The sequence below is a fragment of the Uranotaenia lowii genome, chromosome 1, assembly GCF_029784155.1.
Source record: "Uranotaenia lowii strain MFRU-FL chromosome 1, ASM2978415v1, whole genome shotgun sequence".
Taxonomy (NCBI): domain Eukaryota; kingdom Metazoa; phylum Arthropoda; class Insecta; order Diptera; family Culicidae; genus Uranotaenia; species Uranotaenia lowii.
In genome coordinates, this window is record NC_073691.1 from 17295899 (window position 1) to 17314402 (window position 18504).

At 33.6% G+C, this 18504-nt stretch overlaps 1 protein-coding gene across 2 annotated transcripts in view; it reads right to left on the minus strand.

Moving 5' to 3' along the window:
- The window catches only part of LOC129745129 (carbonic anhydrase-related protein 10), a 119559-nt gene that overhangs the window by 24666 nt on the left and 76389 nt on the right, over nucleotides 1-18504 (minus strand). For both annotated transcript variants that reach the window (XM_055738025.1, XM_055738033.1), the window contains exon 3: nucleotides 14613-14660. In XM_055738025.1, coding sequence (XP_055594000.1) covers nucleotides 14613-14660 — 48 coding nt within the window. The remainder of the gene's footprint in view (nucleotides 1-14612; nucleotides 14661-18504) is intronic.

Below are 18504 nucleotides of genomic sequence, written 5' to 3' on the forward strand. Positions count from 1 at the left end.
ACCCCTCCTTAAAGGAAGTCAGGAGAAGCAGACACAATAAGTACAACTCCCACCCTTCCCCAGAAAGTCCTTCGATAAGTTTACGCAATTCAATCTTCGCCGTTCGAAGTTCGATGAAGAGATGGGGAAAGTCAAATTGTTCGGTACACTGAACCAAATCGAATAGTTGTAATGAGTCATTTTCCAAAGAGAATTGAAATTTCGTCTACCAAACAGGTGTTACAACTTTTTTTCATCCAAGATAAGATGAGTTGTTGGGAATCAACCCAAAAACCAAACTGATTTTTGGGGATGTTGTTTGATCAGTGTTTGATTACTAATTCCATCATTCCGATATGTTCCCCCATCGAACACCACATAAGGTCACTTGGGTATCCCGAGATGGCCGAACAGAAAATCAAATTGGCCACATCAGCATCTACCGAAAATGGAGAAGGAGTTTACTTGATGTCCGTTACAAACGAAGCGCAGACATTGCATCTGACCATCACCTCGTCCTTGGTGAGATACGACTGAGCTTCGCGCGTATCAAGCGGCGAGAGGAGAAAGTCCGGTATCGGAATGAAAAGGGCATACGTTGAACAGCTTGAATCCCGAGCCTTGGAACTGCCGACAGATGGAACAGTCGAAGAATAGTGGTGTAGAATCAAGGAAGCCTTTACCACAACGAGCCATGATACTCTCTGTAAAGTCTGTGGAAGAAAAAGTGAATGAATGTCGGATGATACCTGAAGGATAGTCGATGATCGGAGAAAGGCGAAAGTCGGAATTCAGCAGGCATGTACCGGGTCAGCCAAAGCAGCCGCTCGCTTACGATATGCGAAGCTGGAAAAGGCAGTTAAACGAGCTTGTAGACGAGACAAGAGAGCCTGGACAAACACCCTAGTCGAAGAGGAAGAAAGAGGGGGCCCGGACATTCGGCCGAAGGCCGATAGGCCGAAAAATGTTAGGCCGAAGGTCTCTAGGCTGAATGGGTTAAAAGGCCGATGGATGTTCGGCAGAATAGTACAATAGGCCGAATGGGACATTAGGCCGAAGGTTATTTGGCCGAATATTATAAGGCTGAATGGTCATCAGGCCGAATGGACGATAGGCCGAATAGTCGCTAGGCCGAATGGTCGTAAAGCCGAATGGCCATAAGGACGAATGGCCATAAGGCCGAATGGTCATTAGGCCGAATGGTCATTAGGCCGAATGGTCGTAAGGCCGAATGGTCGCAAGACCGAAAGGTCGCTAGGCCGAAAGGTCGTTAGGCCGAATAGTCACTAGGCCGAATGGTCGTAAGGCCGAATGAATGCCAGGCCGATAAGACATATTAACGCTTGTTTACATTTTGGGGCGAATAGTAGTTTGGCCGAATGGGCGATAGGCCGAATGTTCATAAGGTCGAATGGTCATTGGGCCGAATAGTCATCAGGCCGAATGGATACAAGGCCGGATTCGACCATTCGGCCTATCGTCCATTCGGTCTTACAACAATTCGGCCTGATGACCATTCGGCCTTACGAACATTTGACCTATTGTCCATTCGGCCTAACAACCATTCTGCCTACAGACCATTCGGCCAAGCTGCCATTTTCCCTAACATGCAAACAAGCGTTGATATGTCTTATCGGCCTGGCATATATTCGGCCTTACGACCATTTTGGCTAATGATCATTCGGCCTAGTGATTATTCGGCCAAATGACCCTTCGGCTTTACGACGATTCGGCCTAATGACCATTCGGCCAAATGACCGTTCGGCCTTATGACCATTCGGCCTAATGACCATTCGGCCTGATGATCATTCGGCCTTATAACCATACGGCCTTATGCCTTTCGGCCTTATGACCTTTCGGCCTAATGATCATTCGGCCTAGTGACCTAGTAAACATTCTTTCGGCCTTGCGTCCTTTCGGCCTAACAACCTTCGGCTGGTTAACCGTCGGCCAAATAACCCATTCGCCAAGCTTTCTATTGTCATGTTCGTCTGAAGGAATTCCTCGTGATGCCAAATCTTATTAGAACGCTTCAACTATTATCGCATAATCGGAAGTCATAATCTCGCCAATCTTCTTATCATCATATTCGACTGACGGAAGTCCTCATCTCGCCATATCTCACTATAAGAGCAATGCTACTGTTCTCTTGGCGAAAGTCGTCATCTCGCGAACCCTTGTATTGAGCTCGACTGACGGAAGTCCTCATCGCTCCGGATTTCTATCGAATTCATATCGATCATTGGCTGACGGATGTTCTCATAATCTCAAACACATGAAAAACGAAAGTGCTCTACGTGGAAGTCTCCATCGTGCCAAGATTTATCTCAACCAATCGAATGAAAGCATTGGCAGATTTTTATGGACATTTGGTACTGAAGACTGCAGTCAGAACATATTATGCGGCCTAGTCGTGGCATGTTAGTTCACATCCACTGGACGATTCGCGTGAAGAAGTAAGGACTGTATCGAAAGCTCTTTAGCAACATCTTTCTGTGAATAAAAATGGAATAAGTTTATAATATAATTTTTTTTATTCGGTTTATTGAAGATTAGTATGATTAGAAACAATATCATGATTAACATAAGTGAAAAAAATATGTTTTGCACTTTTGATAAAATACCTTCCATCAGGTTCTGCACAGTAGCTTTTGTGCATTTTCTGTCAAATTCTTCATGCTTTGAGAAACTGTCCCTTCCTTCCTAAAAATACTCTTCACAATCGCCCAGATTGATGTTTTTCTCGACGAATTGGATGTTATTGTCTATATGCTACTGCAGTACAGGCTTGACGTAATGTGCAGATGTCAAATCCGACCAGAAGAGAGGGGGATACGCATGTCTTTTATAAAGGGCAGCAATCTTTTTGTCAAGCATTCATCTTTGTAAACTAGAGCATGTATTGAACCATTTGTGAAGAAAATACTTGACCGCAGACCACAAGTACAAGTAGCTTGCCATACTAGAACCTTCTGCTCGAATTTTTCCACCGCAACCGAGCAGTCAGCATCATCCACCTCCTCGTTTGTCGATTTCATGTAGAATTGTGGCCCGGAGAGCGTTTCAGAATCCTGGCTGACGTAGGTTTCGTCGTTCATTAAGATACACCCGTAGCTGATGTCCAGAATCCGTTCATAAAGTTTCCGTGCCCTTGTTTTTGCTCGAGATTGTTGCTCTACTGATTTCTTAGGAAACTTCCGCTTCTTGTCCCTCTTCAAGGAGTTCCTAGCCATGATTCTCTGAATAATCCCAATGCTGGTTTTGAAATGTTTAGCCAGATCACGCATCGATCGGTTACGTTTGATTTGAGTGACTGCTTTAGCATCCAACTGGGGCTGACTGGAACTAGGTTTTCTTCCGACTCGTTACCATATTTAACGATGACATTTTTCACGCTTGTGTGGTGTACTTTGTACGGTTTTGCGATTTGGTTTTGGGTAACACTCTTTTCAGTGCATCAAGTGTGCAGAAATTTCTCCATAACGCAGATGAAAAAACTAATCGGAACAAATTGATTGCACAACACTTTTTAAGCATGTAAACAAACTTTAGCATGTACACAGGAAAAAGTTCACTCATTCTTAAGTAAACTAGTTTTAAAAGTTACAAATGACTTTTCGATACAGTTCTTATTCAATTTTTTTTCCTTCGATAATATCAAACAGGTTCTCACAATAACGAATGCCAGGAATAACCTGCCAGGATCTCCAACTTTGTGGACTAGCCGCGGTATATTAGTTCACAACTACCGGTCGATTCGTGTGATGAGGTAACTTGAGCTCGTGGTCTGCCGCGAGAAGGAAGGGTCGATGATCTGCCCTGCTGATGAATAAATATGACGAATAAGTGGAGGGCTAAACCGTTAATTAACCAATGAGGGGTTATCCTGTTGTTGATGTGGATATGATGTGCAATCTCATATTGAGTGTGTCAGAATCGCCGAAGTTAGTCCCCAGAAATCATCGAAGCCAATGCTGGTTGCAGCTTGGAATTGGAACTTTTGTGACTTGTCCCCGAGGTGCAACGGACCTGATCGGACACAAAGTCCTCGATGATGCCGTGAGGAAGGGGCACCTCGCCCGTGTATTTAACAAGCGACCGAAAAGTACGTGTTTCAAGCAGAAGTGTTCATGATAGTGCTTTCAAAACAAAAGATACAGGCCGGAATCCTTTAGTTGTAAAGTAGTGAGTTGTCCAGCAGCAAACTCTGTGATGAACATCTACCCAAGCAGGAAGAATCCTAAGTCTGATAAGCTAAAAACGCTGACAAATTTTTAGATCTCAGACCATCGCTAAAAGCATGTAGCAATTTTAGTTTCATGCATATATTAAGCACGCACTCAATTTCTAAAAGGCCAGATAACTGATACTAAATCCTTTCAGTGTGGAAACATTTTGCAAGGTTTGAAAAAAAACCCCTCGCGTGGAAATGTGCACGGAAGCATACTTCAAACCGTCAATCATCAATTCTCACTAGTGTGTAAGAAGAAGGAAAAAGCAAAGAAAAAGTTCTGAAGTGACGTGTTAAAAAGGAAGTCGGCGGAGGTGCCGGATCCCGTGCAAGAGCGCGGTCGTCTCGCCTCTCGGGCCGTGAAAAGTGCGATTCTACCGAAAGGACAATCTCCTGGAGAAATCCGATAGAAATCCTTCAGGAGGTTTTCGCGCCAGATTGAAGGAGACGACATCGATCACAGCCGCTGGTGAGTTCACACAAGTCACACAACAATACATAATAGCACGTGATTGACAATCTTGTTGTGCTCAGGTTGTTCCTCCAGGCTTGGAAACCGAATATTATTCAGATCGGGACGTAGCAAGCCGTGACAGAAACACATCAAATATCCCCAATATAGGGTAAGGACCATACGAATTTGAAAGTGGAACGGATTCTAACCGAGCAGAGCCCAGAAGGTTTTTGTTTCTTGCCTCTTCTTCCCAGGAGCTGCGCACCACGGTACCGATCCACGTGCAGAAGACCACCGTGCACACATTTGTTGCTTCCCTCGGTCAGGCAAATTGACCGTGGTAGAGAAAATCTCCAGCGAAGTGGTTTGCACGTGCAGTGTTGGGCGAGGTCTGTCAGCCGTCATCCAGGCCACTCACACCAAGGAAAAGCATCGCAAGCGATATCCCCGGAACGTGCAGTGTTGGGCAAGGCCTGCCAGCCGCCATCCAGGCCGCCCACACTAAGGATAAGAACATCCCCAACGATATCGTGCAGTCTCGTACGGGACCTGTGAGCAGAAACACAGGGCTCCAGGGCTGAGGAAGTTTGTCGTCTGCATCATGCCTGGAACATGTCATCTCGAATTCCAATGACCTTGCCTGTTTCCCTATGTCGCCCAGGGAATCGGCGAAGGGGATGCTGAGGACATTAGCGGCGAAACAGCTCATTGACTCTTATCGAAAGATGACATCTGACACACATGCACGTAAGTTAGGCCTATTCTCCAATGAAATTGGTGCGAATATATGACATAAGAAAATTAAGTTCCTTTTCCATTGTGGCGTGATTTAGTAAGTGCGGAGCACATTTTTCTTCAGAGATTGCGCCGCATCTGTAAAATAGAAAGTCCATTACAAGCATCCACGATAATAAGATAGTATAAACCATCGATTAGCCCCGCATGATCGTGCCTTGGTTTCGCTGGTATTGTCCAAGCATATTGGGAAGAGTGCGGAAAATATTTGACAGCTGCAATACAGTCTTCATCCTGCGTTTGTTGATCCTTAACCCTCTTGTCGATGTGTGGCAAATAGACAAGAAATCTAGCCATGCTTTTGAATCTTTACCATACCCGGTTGGCCATAGTGGAAACGTGTCAGACTCCTCTTCCTATGTATTTGCGGCACAATCACTGACCTCAAAGAATGCAGCTCAAGCAGACCTCAAAGTAGATCGAATCACCTATCCAGCATTAATGACCTTTGCGTGGTTAAAAACCCGCGACTCTTCCTCTACCTCCGTCTGCAGAAAAGCGTCCAACAGCTCAATTCCACTGAAGTTCTCGCTGCCAGCAAGCATTTCGTAGATGCCGTCGAGACTATGGAGGGGATACTTGGAAGATTGACGAGCCGGAACCGGAGCAGGATTGAGGTTGTCCGATTTGTACTATATGTACCAGACTGAGCCGATTTGGGTCATTTTTAAATTTCTCTAAGGACAGGGGGTCTTGAAAACTTCGTCTCATTAATGATTTCTTGCAAAATCTCTCATCATCGTTTACATGAGTAAATTTTAACTTTTATGTTTGCATGGGAAAATTGAATATTTCGATCTGAAAAATCATCGTCTTTTTTGTTTCTTCTGTGAATTCGAGCCTGCTAATGGGTTTTGTACAAGTTTTTAAATTTATAAAAGGGAATTTTCCGCTGAACAACTTTGTGGAAAACCCTTACTTCGTATATCACCGGACAAATAAAAATCTGCTGTTTAATAGGGGTATGTCTTTTTACATTGAAAAACAAACAATTCATTGCATGGTGTCTAGTGAACTATTTTTTAAAAAGTAGTCTAGCAATACCACGACCAAGACTTCTAGCCTCAGGATGGGATTCGACTCATCGTCTTTCCTTTAAATAATTAACATTTAATTTTGTGTGACTTCCTCAAAACGTTATTTTGACAAACTACATACTTAAAGATCTTCAGTTGTTGTAGTCCAAAATAACTATTCGATTCTGCTTGGGATTTTTTACACCCGAATATTGTGTTTACATTTAGGACAGATCTTACCATGAAGTTTAACTCAGTGTCAGTGAATCACCGACACTCAGGCGAATTCTTATTATTATTTTCATAAGATACGTCTTATGAACCACTTTTTAGAGTGTAAAATTGATTTTCATAAGAGTCTTATGAAATTCTTCCAGTTTTCATAAGAATATCTTATGCAAAATAGGAGTACCGGCATTGTGGAAACAAAATAAACACATTCATTCATTCCGTTAGTTTTCATCGTCTAACGAAGCACTCCTGGTGCACCTTTTAATTTTATAAAGTGAAACTAAATTGTATTTTTTAATGGTAAGTTTTTCTTGTAGTCGTTAAATTTATTTGCAAACTAAAATATATTTTCTGGTTTACTTTTCAGCATGCTGACCGGCAACAAACGTAAGGCAAAGATCCGGATGTGACAAATTGGAACTTAATTGTGTGTGACTTAATTGGAACCGGGTGTTGATGTGCTGCTGATGGTGACCATGCATGAAATTATTCCACACTAATTTGCGAAAGAGAAAAATGAAAATATCAAATATTTTGAATTTTTATTATTATACATGAAATTTCCTGTTTCCATAAGACCATCTTGTGAAAAGCGGAAACTTCTCATTGAAGTAGGGGTTCATCTCAGAATTCATTCGCTTCATAAGACAATCTTATGAATTTCATTGATTTTTCTTATGGCGCCAGTTTATAAGAGAATCTTATGGCATGCTTAAGAGTATTTTTCTGAGTGGAGAATAAAAGAAACAACAACAAAGCGAGGGGTCGACCGAGCAGTTTATTTGTTTTGGTTTTGTTTTCCGGCGCCACTACCGTTTACCGGCTCAAACAAATCTTCTTTCCCCGGGACCCGCCGCGCCGGTGGTTGCTCCCGTGGGAACCATAGAAGAAAGCGGAAAAGGCCCGCCCGACCTTATGTAAAAGTATGCGGAAAAGGGCGTAGAACGTGTGTTCGAATCCCGCGTTTCCGGTTCCGGGATGGCGGTGCGTTTTACCCGAGGGACAACCCCTCATGCTATACGATTAGATTAAAAGTTTAACACCGTGTTAGCAAGTTTATCTTTTAAGGTAAGTAGATTGAACTGGAGTGACCCCGTTTTTTTTTGTTTTGTTTTCAACTTTGGACCCATTTGAATCCTTCAAGTAGGGGGTTGATTGTTTTGTTTGGGTTATAGGACTAACGATTCGCCGAAATGGGAATTGTTTTTTTTTTGTTCGATTGTCTTTGTCGCTCTCAAGCGACCATCATCATTTTTGTCATAATTTGTTACCAGACCTCACATGTAGACGACATTTGAAGTCAAGCACCAAGAGATGCAGTCATTATTTGCAGATATCACCGTTTTTTTTCGTCACCTTGTGGTCAATAAGTACTTTTCGAGGGTTTTTGTCTGTCCCCATGAAATGAAAATGGAAAACAGGGGGACGAAACTGTTAAATTGTTTGCCTCTCCTTACTCTTTTCCTCCCTCTCACACAGCCACATACAGAATGTGTAATTGTGATCAGCCCATTAGTGTTTTATAACGTGCTTTGTTTCAAAATAAATCACAGGTCTATGGGAAACGAATTTTGCTCATTATTTATGCTAATTAAATTCTTGATAGGTGCGATTGTTTTCCATGTTTAATGGGAGGAGAGAGACATGTGGCTAAAAAAAGTACAACAATAATTTCTGAATATTGCAGTCGTCAGATGTAAACATGAAACATGAAGAGGGGGAAAAGGTTGAGCAATTTCTACAATCCTGCCCAATCCAATTCCGATCCCAATCCGGCCCAACGAGGACTATTCCGGCCAATCAACAATCCCAAACACGTACCCGCCATCGTCGAAAACCAGTTGAAGGGGATTTCGTGACATTTTACAGCTCTATCACATCTTTTTTTTGGGTTCTCTGTTGTTCGTGTTGCTCTTGATTCCCCTATTCCATATCCAGTTCATATTTTTCAGATGGTTGATAACGTTCTGAAAGTCCTGAACCAAACGACGGAGCTTATTGTGTGGGTGATGGCAAATAGTGCCATACAAAATGCCAGTGCCAAGCCTGGCACCTAGTAATAATCAGTTAGCACGCTTTTTGTCCTTTTTTCCTCATCGTGCTTTCCTTATTTTTCTTACTTAAGCTGGAGAAGAGAAATCAAATATTTTAACTAGATCGTTAAAAACTCTTTCTAAACTATGACAAAAATGACAAAAATGACAAAAATGACAAAAATGACAAAAATTACAAAAATGACAAAAATTACAAACAAAAAAAAAATGACAAAAATGACAAAAATTATAAAAATTTTCAAAAATGACGAAAATTCCCAAAAAAACACAAATTAAAAAATTACAAAAAAAATCAAAAACAACAAAAATTACAAAATTATAAAAATAACATAAATAACAAAAATTAAAAAAATTACAAAAATTACAAAAATTACAAAAATTACAAAAATTACAAAAATTACAAAAATTACAAAAATTACAAAAATTACAAAAATTACAAAAATTACAAAAATTACAAAAATTACAAAAATTACAAAAATTACAAAAATGACAAAAAGCACAAAAATTACAAAAATTACATAAATTACAAAAATTACAAAAATTACAAAAATTACAAAAATTACAAAAATGACGACAATGACAAAAAATGACGAAAATGACAAAAAATACAAAATTTCAAAAATAACAAAAATTACAAAAATTACCAAATAACAAAAATTACAAAAATTAAAAATGACAAAAAATACAAAATTACAAAAATTAAAAATTACAAAAATTACAAAAATTACAAAAATTACAAAAATTACAAAAATTACAAAAATTACAAAAATTACAAAAATTACAAAAATTACAAAAATTACAAAAATTACAAAAATTACAAAAATTACAAAAATTACAAAAATTACAAAAATTACAAAAATTACAAAAATTACAAAAATTACCAAAATTACAAAAATAACAAAAATAACAAAAATAACAAAAATTACAAAAATTACAAAGATTACAAAAATTACAAAAATTACAAAAATTACAAAAATAACAAAAATTACAAAAATTACAAAAATTACAAAAATTACAAAAATTACAAAAATTACAAAAATTACAAAAATTACAAAAATTACAAAAATTACGCAAATGACAAAAATTACAAAAATTACAAAAATGACAAAATTACAAAAATTACAAAAATTACAAAAATTACAAAAATTACAAAAATTACAAAAATTACAAAAATTACAAAAATTACAAAAATTACAAAAATTACAAAAATTACAAAAATTACAAAAATTACAAAAATTTCAAGAATTACAAAAATTACAAAAATTACAAAAATCACAAAAATTACAAAAATTACAAAAATTATAAAAATTACAAAAATAACAAAAATTACAAAAATGACAAAAATTACAAAAATTACAAAAATTACAAAAATTACAAAAATTACAAAAATTACAAAAATTACAAAAATTACAAAAATTACAAAAATTACAAAAATTACAAAAATTACAAAAATTACAAAAATTACAAAAATTACAAAAATTACAAAAATTACAAAAATTACAAAAATTACAAAAATTACAAAAATTACATAAATTACAAAATTACTAAAATTACAAATATTATCAAAATTTAAAAAAATATAAAAATTACAAAATGACGAAAATGACAAAAAATACAAAATTTACAAAAATAACAAAAATTACAAAAATAACAAAAATTACGAAAATTACCAAATAACAAAAATGACAAAAATTAAAAATGACAAAAAATACAAAATTACAAAAATTACAAAAATTAAAAATTACAAAAATGACAAAAATTACAAAAATTACAAAAATTACATAAATTACAAAAATCACAAAAATTACAAAAATTACAAAAATTACAAAAATTACAAAAATTACAAAAATTACAAAAATTACAAAAATTACAAAAATTACAAAAATTACAAAAATTACAAAAATTACAAAAATTACAAAAATTACAAAAATTACAAAAATTACAATAATTACAAAAATTACAAAAATTACAAAAATTACAAAAATTACAAAAATTACAAAAATTACAAAAATTACAAAAATTACAAAAATTACAAAAATTACAAAAATTACAAAAATTACAAAAATTACAAAAATTACAAAAATTACAAAAATTACAAAAATTACAAAAATTAAAAAAATTACAAAAATTACAAAAATTACATAAATTACAAAAATTACAAAAATTACAAAAATTACAAAAATTACCATAATTACAAAAATTACAAAAATTACAAAAATACAAAAATTACAAAAATTAAAAAAATTACAAAAATTACAAAATTAGCAAAAAAACAAAAATTAAAAACATTACCCAAATGACAAAAACAAAACAAAAATAACAAAAATTACAAAAAATACAAAAATTACCAAAAATGACAAAAATTATAAAAATTACAAAAATTTCAAAAATTACAAAAATTACAAAAATTACAAAAATTACAAAAATTACAAAAATGACAAAAATAACAAAAATTACAAAAATTACAAAAATTACAAAAATTACAAAAATTACAAAAATTACAAAAATTACAAAAATTACAAAAATTACAAAAATTACAAAAATTACAAAAATTACAAAAATTACAAAAATTACAAAAATTACAAAAATTACAAAAATTAAAAATTTCAAAAGTGTCAATAAGTTAAAAATTTCAAAAATGTCAGAATGGTCAAAAATGCAAAAAATGTCAAAAATGCCAGATATGTTAAAAATGACATAAATGACAGAAATGACAAAAATGTCAAAAATGTCAGTAATGTCATCAATGTCAAAAATGTCGAAAATGTCAGAAATGTCAAATATTTCAAAAGTGAAAAAAATATAAAAAAATGTCAAAAGTGTGAGAAATCAAAGTCAAAAATGTCATCAGTTTCAAAAATGTCAAAAATGTCGAAAATGTGAAAAATGACCAAGTTTATTTAATGTAAAAAAAAATATTAATATTAAATTAAAATTGAAATAATTTAAAAAAAATTACAATAACATTAAATTTTTAAAAAAATATAATTACAAAAAAACAACAATGAATATATACCCAGATGAAACTGACAAAATGTATAAAACTGTAGAAATGGAAAAAAAGAATAAAATGACAAATAACAGAAATGATCCATATTTCGATTATTGGTTTCGATAAATTTGGAAGAAATTTTCACTGGAACTTTTGGAAACTTTTATGAATTTACTCCTAAAAGATTTGACCAATTTCGACTTTCGAAAAAAAAACTTTGGATCAGTCGCCTCTAAAACCTCGTATTATTTAGATTTTATTTAAAGTTTTTACTTTCATAATTTTGAAATTTCTGGTTGTTTGGAAGGTTTTCACTCGGGTTGATATTTAAAAGGTTTTTTTTGAATTTGCATAAAAGGTTATAAGTTTTGAATGTAAGTTTTTGTTATTTTTGAATAACTCTCAATTTTTTGCAAATTTCCTTAGTTATTGTATGAAATAATCTCATTTTTTTAAAGATATTTCCCAATTGCTCAAAATCTTTAGAGAGTTCTAGCAACAAGTAATTATGTTTCCAGCACATTCGACTAATTCTATACATACTACTTAATGATGTTGAAGACATAACGGTATTTTTGAGGACAGTTCAAATTCTTTCTGGTGATTTTTTAACTAATTTTGGCAATTTATGCAAATTTTTATAAGCCAATTGTCAATATTTAGAAATTGGTGTCATTCGAAAATCATTGAAAATGTTTACAGTTTTTTATTAGAAAATGGTTGAAGTTGAAATCATGGAAAATAATCACCGAAAATTGTCAAAAAAATCTTGAAGACATCTAAAATAGTAAGTAAATTCAAAAAACATCGTTATTATTTTTAATTATGTAAATCATTAACAAAAACCATTGAAAATCGTTAAAACCTGACGGGAATTCTTGACAATGTTACTTGATTTTATCGGCCCTATCTGTGAAAAGTGATGTCTTTTTTAGTAAGAACATCCTATGATTATGAAATTCTATAGACGAAAAGAAAGTTAGAAGAAATGAAAGATGGTGGAAAAGAGCGATACCAAAATTCTGTTAGGCACGGGCCAACTACTATAATCACCGATGAGGCCGAAATACTTAGTAAGAAACATAAATTACAGTGATTCATCTCTTCATAAAATTCTTGACAATTTTTGAAATTTCCTTTTAAAAATATAGAATAGATTCTAAAATCCCCTAAAATTTTATGTATTTTTTTCAGTTTTGACAGATTGGAGTGTTTATTATATTTAATTACTTGATCAATCTAAAAAAAAATCAACACAAATTTTCTTTAATAATAGTTTTTTTTCTAATTTGTTTAAATTTTAAGACATTTTTTAAATATATTGAATAATTGACTGTTTTGAAAATTCTGATTTTTCATTCTTGACAAATTTTGGAAAATTGAATTTTAATATATCAATTCCATTTGAATAATGTTTTACGGATTTTTCACAATTTTCAAAAGTTTTCCATGATTTATTTCACTTTCTTTTGTAATTTATGAATATTGAGGAATTATATTTTTAGTATGTATTGAAGCTTATAAAAAAATTTCGATGAATCTCAAACAGTATTCATCTGTTCTAAATTTTTAACAAAGTTTTCATCTGTTCTAAATTTTCAACAAATTCTGCAGCGTTCCTTTTTTAAGTTAATAAAGAATTTTTGAATTGAAGTGTCGAATTTAATTGGGATGAAATAATTTGGGTTGTTGAGTCAAAAATAAAACAGAACTCTGAAAACGAATTATAATGACTTTTTCAGACTTTTTACAAGTCACTGTCATTTTGTAAAGTTGTCGATCCAACGATTTTTGTAAAACTTCCTCCTTTTTGCGATTAACGAAAAGATATTGTAATTGCGATATAAATTCAGTCTCGAAAGTTGAAGAAAGCAGTTTTAAAAAAAAGGAGCTACAAATTAAGCATTTGAAAAACCAAACAGCATGAAAAACTACTACAAGAGAATTTTCAATTTTTCCATTTTAAAATGGAAACGGGGATCCCAAAACATGACATAATTTCAGGCGATTTTCAACTAATTTTGTGAGCGGGATTTTCGGTTGAATTTAAATTTATTTTTACATTTGAAAGAGAACACATTTTACCGTCTCAAAATCGATTCATATGGAACACCCTAAGAAATTTAACCTTGTTGAAATTTTTCCAAAATGGAATAAATTGATAAGAAAAGTTAGAAAATAACTTCAGGTAAATCTGAATCAAGTTTTTCATTTGTATTGTTGTCATTACCGTTCCATTTCTGTTACCATTTCCGATTTCTGTTGAAGGTTGCATTTGTAGTTTTTATTCTCCTCTTTCCTCCGTCTGGATTCCATCTTCTTCCACATTTTTTTTTCTGTAGCTTCCACATTTGATTTTGCTTCCCCGATAGCGTGTCTCGTGACAAACGGCTATAACATCATCGGTGGCATAATGGACATCCTGGCCGAGTCTGGGAAATATGGATTTAGATTTTTTTTTCTTCTCCATTTTTTCACCTTTTAGAGTGAAGTTTTTTTTTATGTAGGACTCAACTTCTAGTCATCCGATTGAAGGTTTGAGCCAAAGATTGCAACCTTGCAACATGTGGTACTAATCGAGATGTCGAAACAACCTTTTTTTTTCTTAAGAAGCGCTCCTTTAAACTTCCTGAACTTTCATGAGCTAAACAACAATTTAAAATTGACAAAAAAAAACTCAAAAATACATTTCTTATTTTATAAACATCGTCACCGGTTTTAAATTAAAAAAAAAATGTATTGTTTAAATTTTCTAGTGAGTGTTTGTCCAACCACGTTCATCTACACAGATGGCCATGACTGGCCATTGGATTGCTTTGATTGCAGAAAAATTCCGTTTACACGGGAAAACATAACTTACCTGAGATGCCATCGTACGTCCACCATTCTTCCCAGCTGGCCTTGATTTCTGCAATGAAAAATGGCGAAAAAAAGTAAACTGTTAAGAGACGGAGAAAAAACCAACACGTTGCACAGCAAACGGAAATGGTTGATTGTTTTGTTTTGTCTGACAGCGAAAACAAAGAAATGATTTTTCTTTCCTCTCTTCTGAATGACAATTCAAGCACGTGGGAAGAAAATATTACAATCCACCAAATGGGGAGGAAGGTTAACCGGTGAAGTTCACTGGATCTGGCAGTGACTCTGGTAGAAGTGTAAAGTGGGCAAAATAACCCTCGGAAAATATCTCAATCAGACGAAAACAAACGGAGGAAAAAACACACTCGTCTAGCGTGAAGTGGGAAAATTACAGCTTACTCTGGGAAAATCTTGTACCAAAAGCTGAGAATGATAAGGTTGAATCCAACTTTCTAGTCGAGAAGGAAGGTGCTACTTGGCGAAGAAAAAACATACATAAATCCGGACTGACTAGTCAGGGAGTGGACTCGGAGTAGTTCTTATTCCTTGCACCAAGCCGCCAAGGGTTGGCGGCAGCAAAGAGAACGTATGAGTTGAATTACACGAATAAAATATTTTAATCCAATCAAAGCAAGCTGTTGGCCGCCCCCGGCACACGTTGAAGAAAAACGACACAGGTAAAACTGGTACAGTGTGAAAGTGAAAACCGGAGACATGGATCAAAGGTGAAGTTCTTCAAGTTTGCTCTTTTTTAGGAGGTAATTGAAATGTTTAAGGGATTCAATGATTTAAAGAAATTTAGATCAAATTTTGCGTCTGTAATATTGAGATTTATCTAGAAAATGGATTATACCTTTCAAATGTTCTCACGGTGTGTTTATAGAAGAAGTTTAAAATAAAAAATACAGTAACTCTAATTTTTTCAGAAATGGAAAATGTAGCCTTTTCTGAATCATTTTCAGGCAAAATTAAAATATTTGGTCGGTGAGTCCCCATACGTTTTATTTTTTTGAAATTTTTTTGTCCATATTTATAAATTTTTATCTGTAAAATTATTCAAATGCAATGGAATAGTAACTTTTTTCATTAAATTTTTTTTTTTTTTTATTCAAGTTTTTGTCATTTTGAAACAATATAAAATGTCAACGCCTGGAGAGCTAAATCATTTGGATTTTCTGGAAAACTGATTTTTATATGAGCATTTTATTCAAAATGTTATTATTTGAAATATCCTTGTTATAATTGGTGTTATACAAATGTCACATGAATTTATATTCATTTGTGTATATCTTGGAGAACCAATTCTGGTTTAAAAAAAATTATGACACATGAATAAAAACAGTCCAACATCATTTGATTGGTTTTCAACAAAGTATTAAAAATCTTTTCTTTATTTCAAAATTGTTCTTTGAAATATTCCCACATTATTTGTAGGCTCTGATGCATATGGATATGCACTTTAGAGAACAAATATACAAATTTTGATGATAGTTTATGACATTTTGAGTTTTGTTTACCTCACATCAAAATGAAACATATCCAAGCAGACCAGTTTTAAATAAAATTTAAAATATAAAATTTAGTTAAATGCTCAAGTACTTGCACTGAAATCCGTTTATCTTCCGCTACATAACATATATTTTAAATCTTTTTTTCTTATATTGAAGGTGAATAAATTTTCTATTAATCATTTGTACATAGTTTTTGCTTAAGAATTGAAGTACTGGTGATATTTTGGAATTCATTATCAACAAAACGATGAAAAAAATTTTTTTTCAAGACAAATTTCAATATTATCGAAGGTTTTAGACTAGATTTATGCCTTTTTTTTTTTTTTTAAGTGGATTTTTATGATTTGTCCAAACCAATGATTATTATAGTTTTTGACATTATTCGTATAAAATTGTAGAAGTTATGATTGTTTTACTGTAATATTAATGCTTCATTAAGAATCTTTTTAATAATAAAGAAGAACATCAGCGTACAGTAGAATAACTAAAATAAGTAAGGGATGAACAAAATATGATGAATGTTACGTGCTGCAGTCTAGCTTGCTATCGATCATTTGCAATTCACTTTTGCCAACAATATTATTGATTTTTGTAAATACAAGATCGACAAAAAGATTAAAAAGCATTTTTTTGGGAAAAAAATAAAATTTATCAGAGTTTTAAACTAGATTCTCCCATGAGATAACATTATTTAAAAAAAAACTACAAAATTCAAATTTAATTTAAACAAAGAATTCAAGAGATTGTTTAAATAATATAGTGGGTTGGAAACCGTTGAAGCTAGAATTGCTTAACCTTAACAGTTATGCTTTTTGAAAAAAATGGAAGCATCACAGAGTACAGCAGGGTTATAAAAATTGGACTAAAAATCGATAAAAACCAAAGGTTTAAGAAAATTTCAAACTTATAATTATGATTGTATCAAAAGACAGTATCATGCAAAATTTAAGCAAGATTGAACTGCTGTAGCCATTTGCAATGAGTCTGAAGTGCAAATAGAATTTTCAGACATTTAAATCAGGAGAAATATAAAAACTTATTTCTCATCAAAAATTGTCTTTAACGGATCGTTTACTTTTGAATATTGATTTTCTTAATTTTTTAAAAGCTGAAATTAAGACAAACGTTTCTACTCCAGATCGCATCACGATAAGCGTTATCACAAAAAAAATAAAGCGCTTCCTAGTGTTAACTGATTTTCTTAATCATTGGGCTTTTTTTAAATAAAGTTCCCCTCAGTGTTGCCACAATCAGAAAATCTTAAGACAATGAATAAAAATGGATTCATATATGGATTCATATTATTCTAGACCATTCTAATAATTCCAGTTAATTCGACCGTCTCAGACTGCTTACAGGATTTGCCAGCCAAAATTTAAATTTTAGGATAAGAAGACACTTTCTACGCATTTTTTTACGTTTAAACAGCACTGTTACTAGTTTAAAAAAAATTGAAAATTTCTCAAAGTTTTTGATGTGATTGTTGAGTTATCAGTTTAATTTAAAAGAAGTGAAAGTCAAAATTAAGATAATTAGCATCTCTGAAAATTCTATAACACTAAAAATATATTTACTTTTTTTAGAATTAAAATAGAAAATTTTCAAAAAAAAAATTTGTATGGGGGGTCACCGACAGAATATTTTAATTTTTGGTGAAAATGAACCGGAAAAAGCTCTACTTTCAGCCCATGCAAAAATTAGCGTTACTGTATTTTTTTTCTTTAAGTCCTTCTACGAAATACACCGTGTTCTGATACAGAACTAGCCAAATCAGAAGTTTGAAAGATTGCCGTTCGGTGTAACAAATGCCCCGGAAATGTTTCAGCAACTACTAGATGAGGTCATAAAATAACAAATTTTTGGGAATATAAGGTTATCAATGACATTTCATCAACGATAAGAAAAGTGAAAAGCACGATAGAGAAGACAGTCCCAGGAAACGATTGAGTTATTCCAGTACAGCGCAGGGCTGCCTGTTATACGATTAATGAGAAGCTTCAATTTGGTCTTTCGAACCGGATTGCGGTCTTTAGTGAGCCGTTATAGTTCTAGGAGTATCAGTTTGACACATTAATAACTTCAAAGAAGACTGAGCGAAAATGTATGAAAGTTGGTTTTCTCGTGTACACGGATGTTCAAAAGTTGAAGACGAAACGAGAAAAAACCACTAAAAACAATCTACCGTGGGAAAAACAAGTTATAAAACAAAGTAAAAAATCAGTACAAGTCTGACTCGAATAAGCCAGAATGGGCTATGTGGTTTTCGGATATACACGGATAATCATTATACGGTTCGACAGATCTTGACCAGACAAGAATAAAGTAAGTATGGGGTCAAGAAAATCTACCTTGGAAGAACAAGTTGTGAATTTAAGAAGTTAT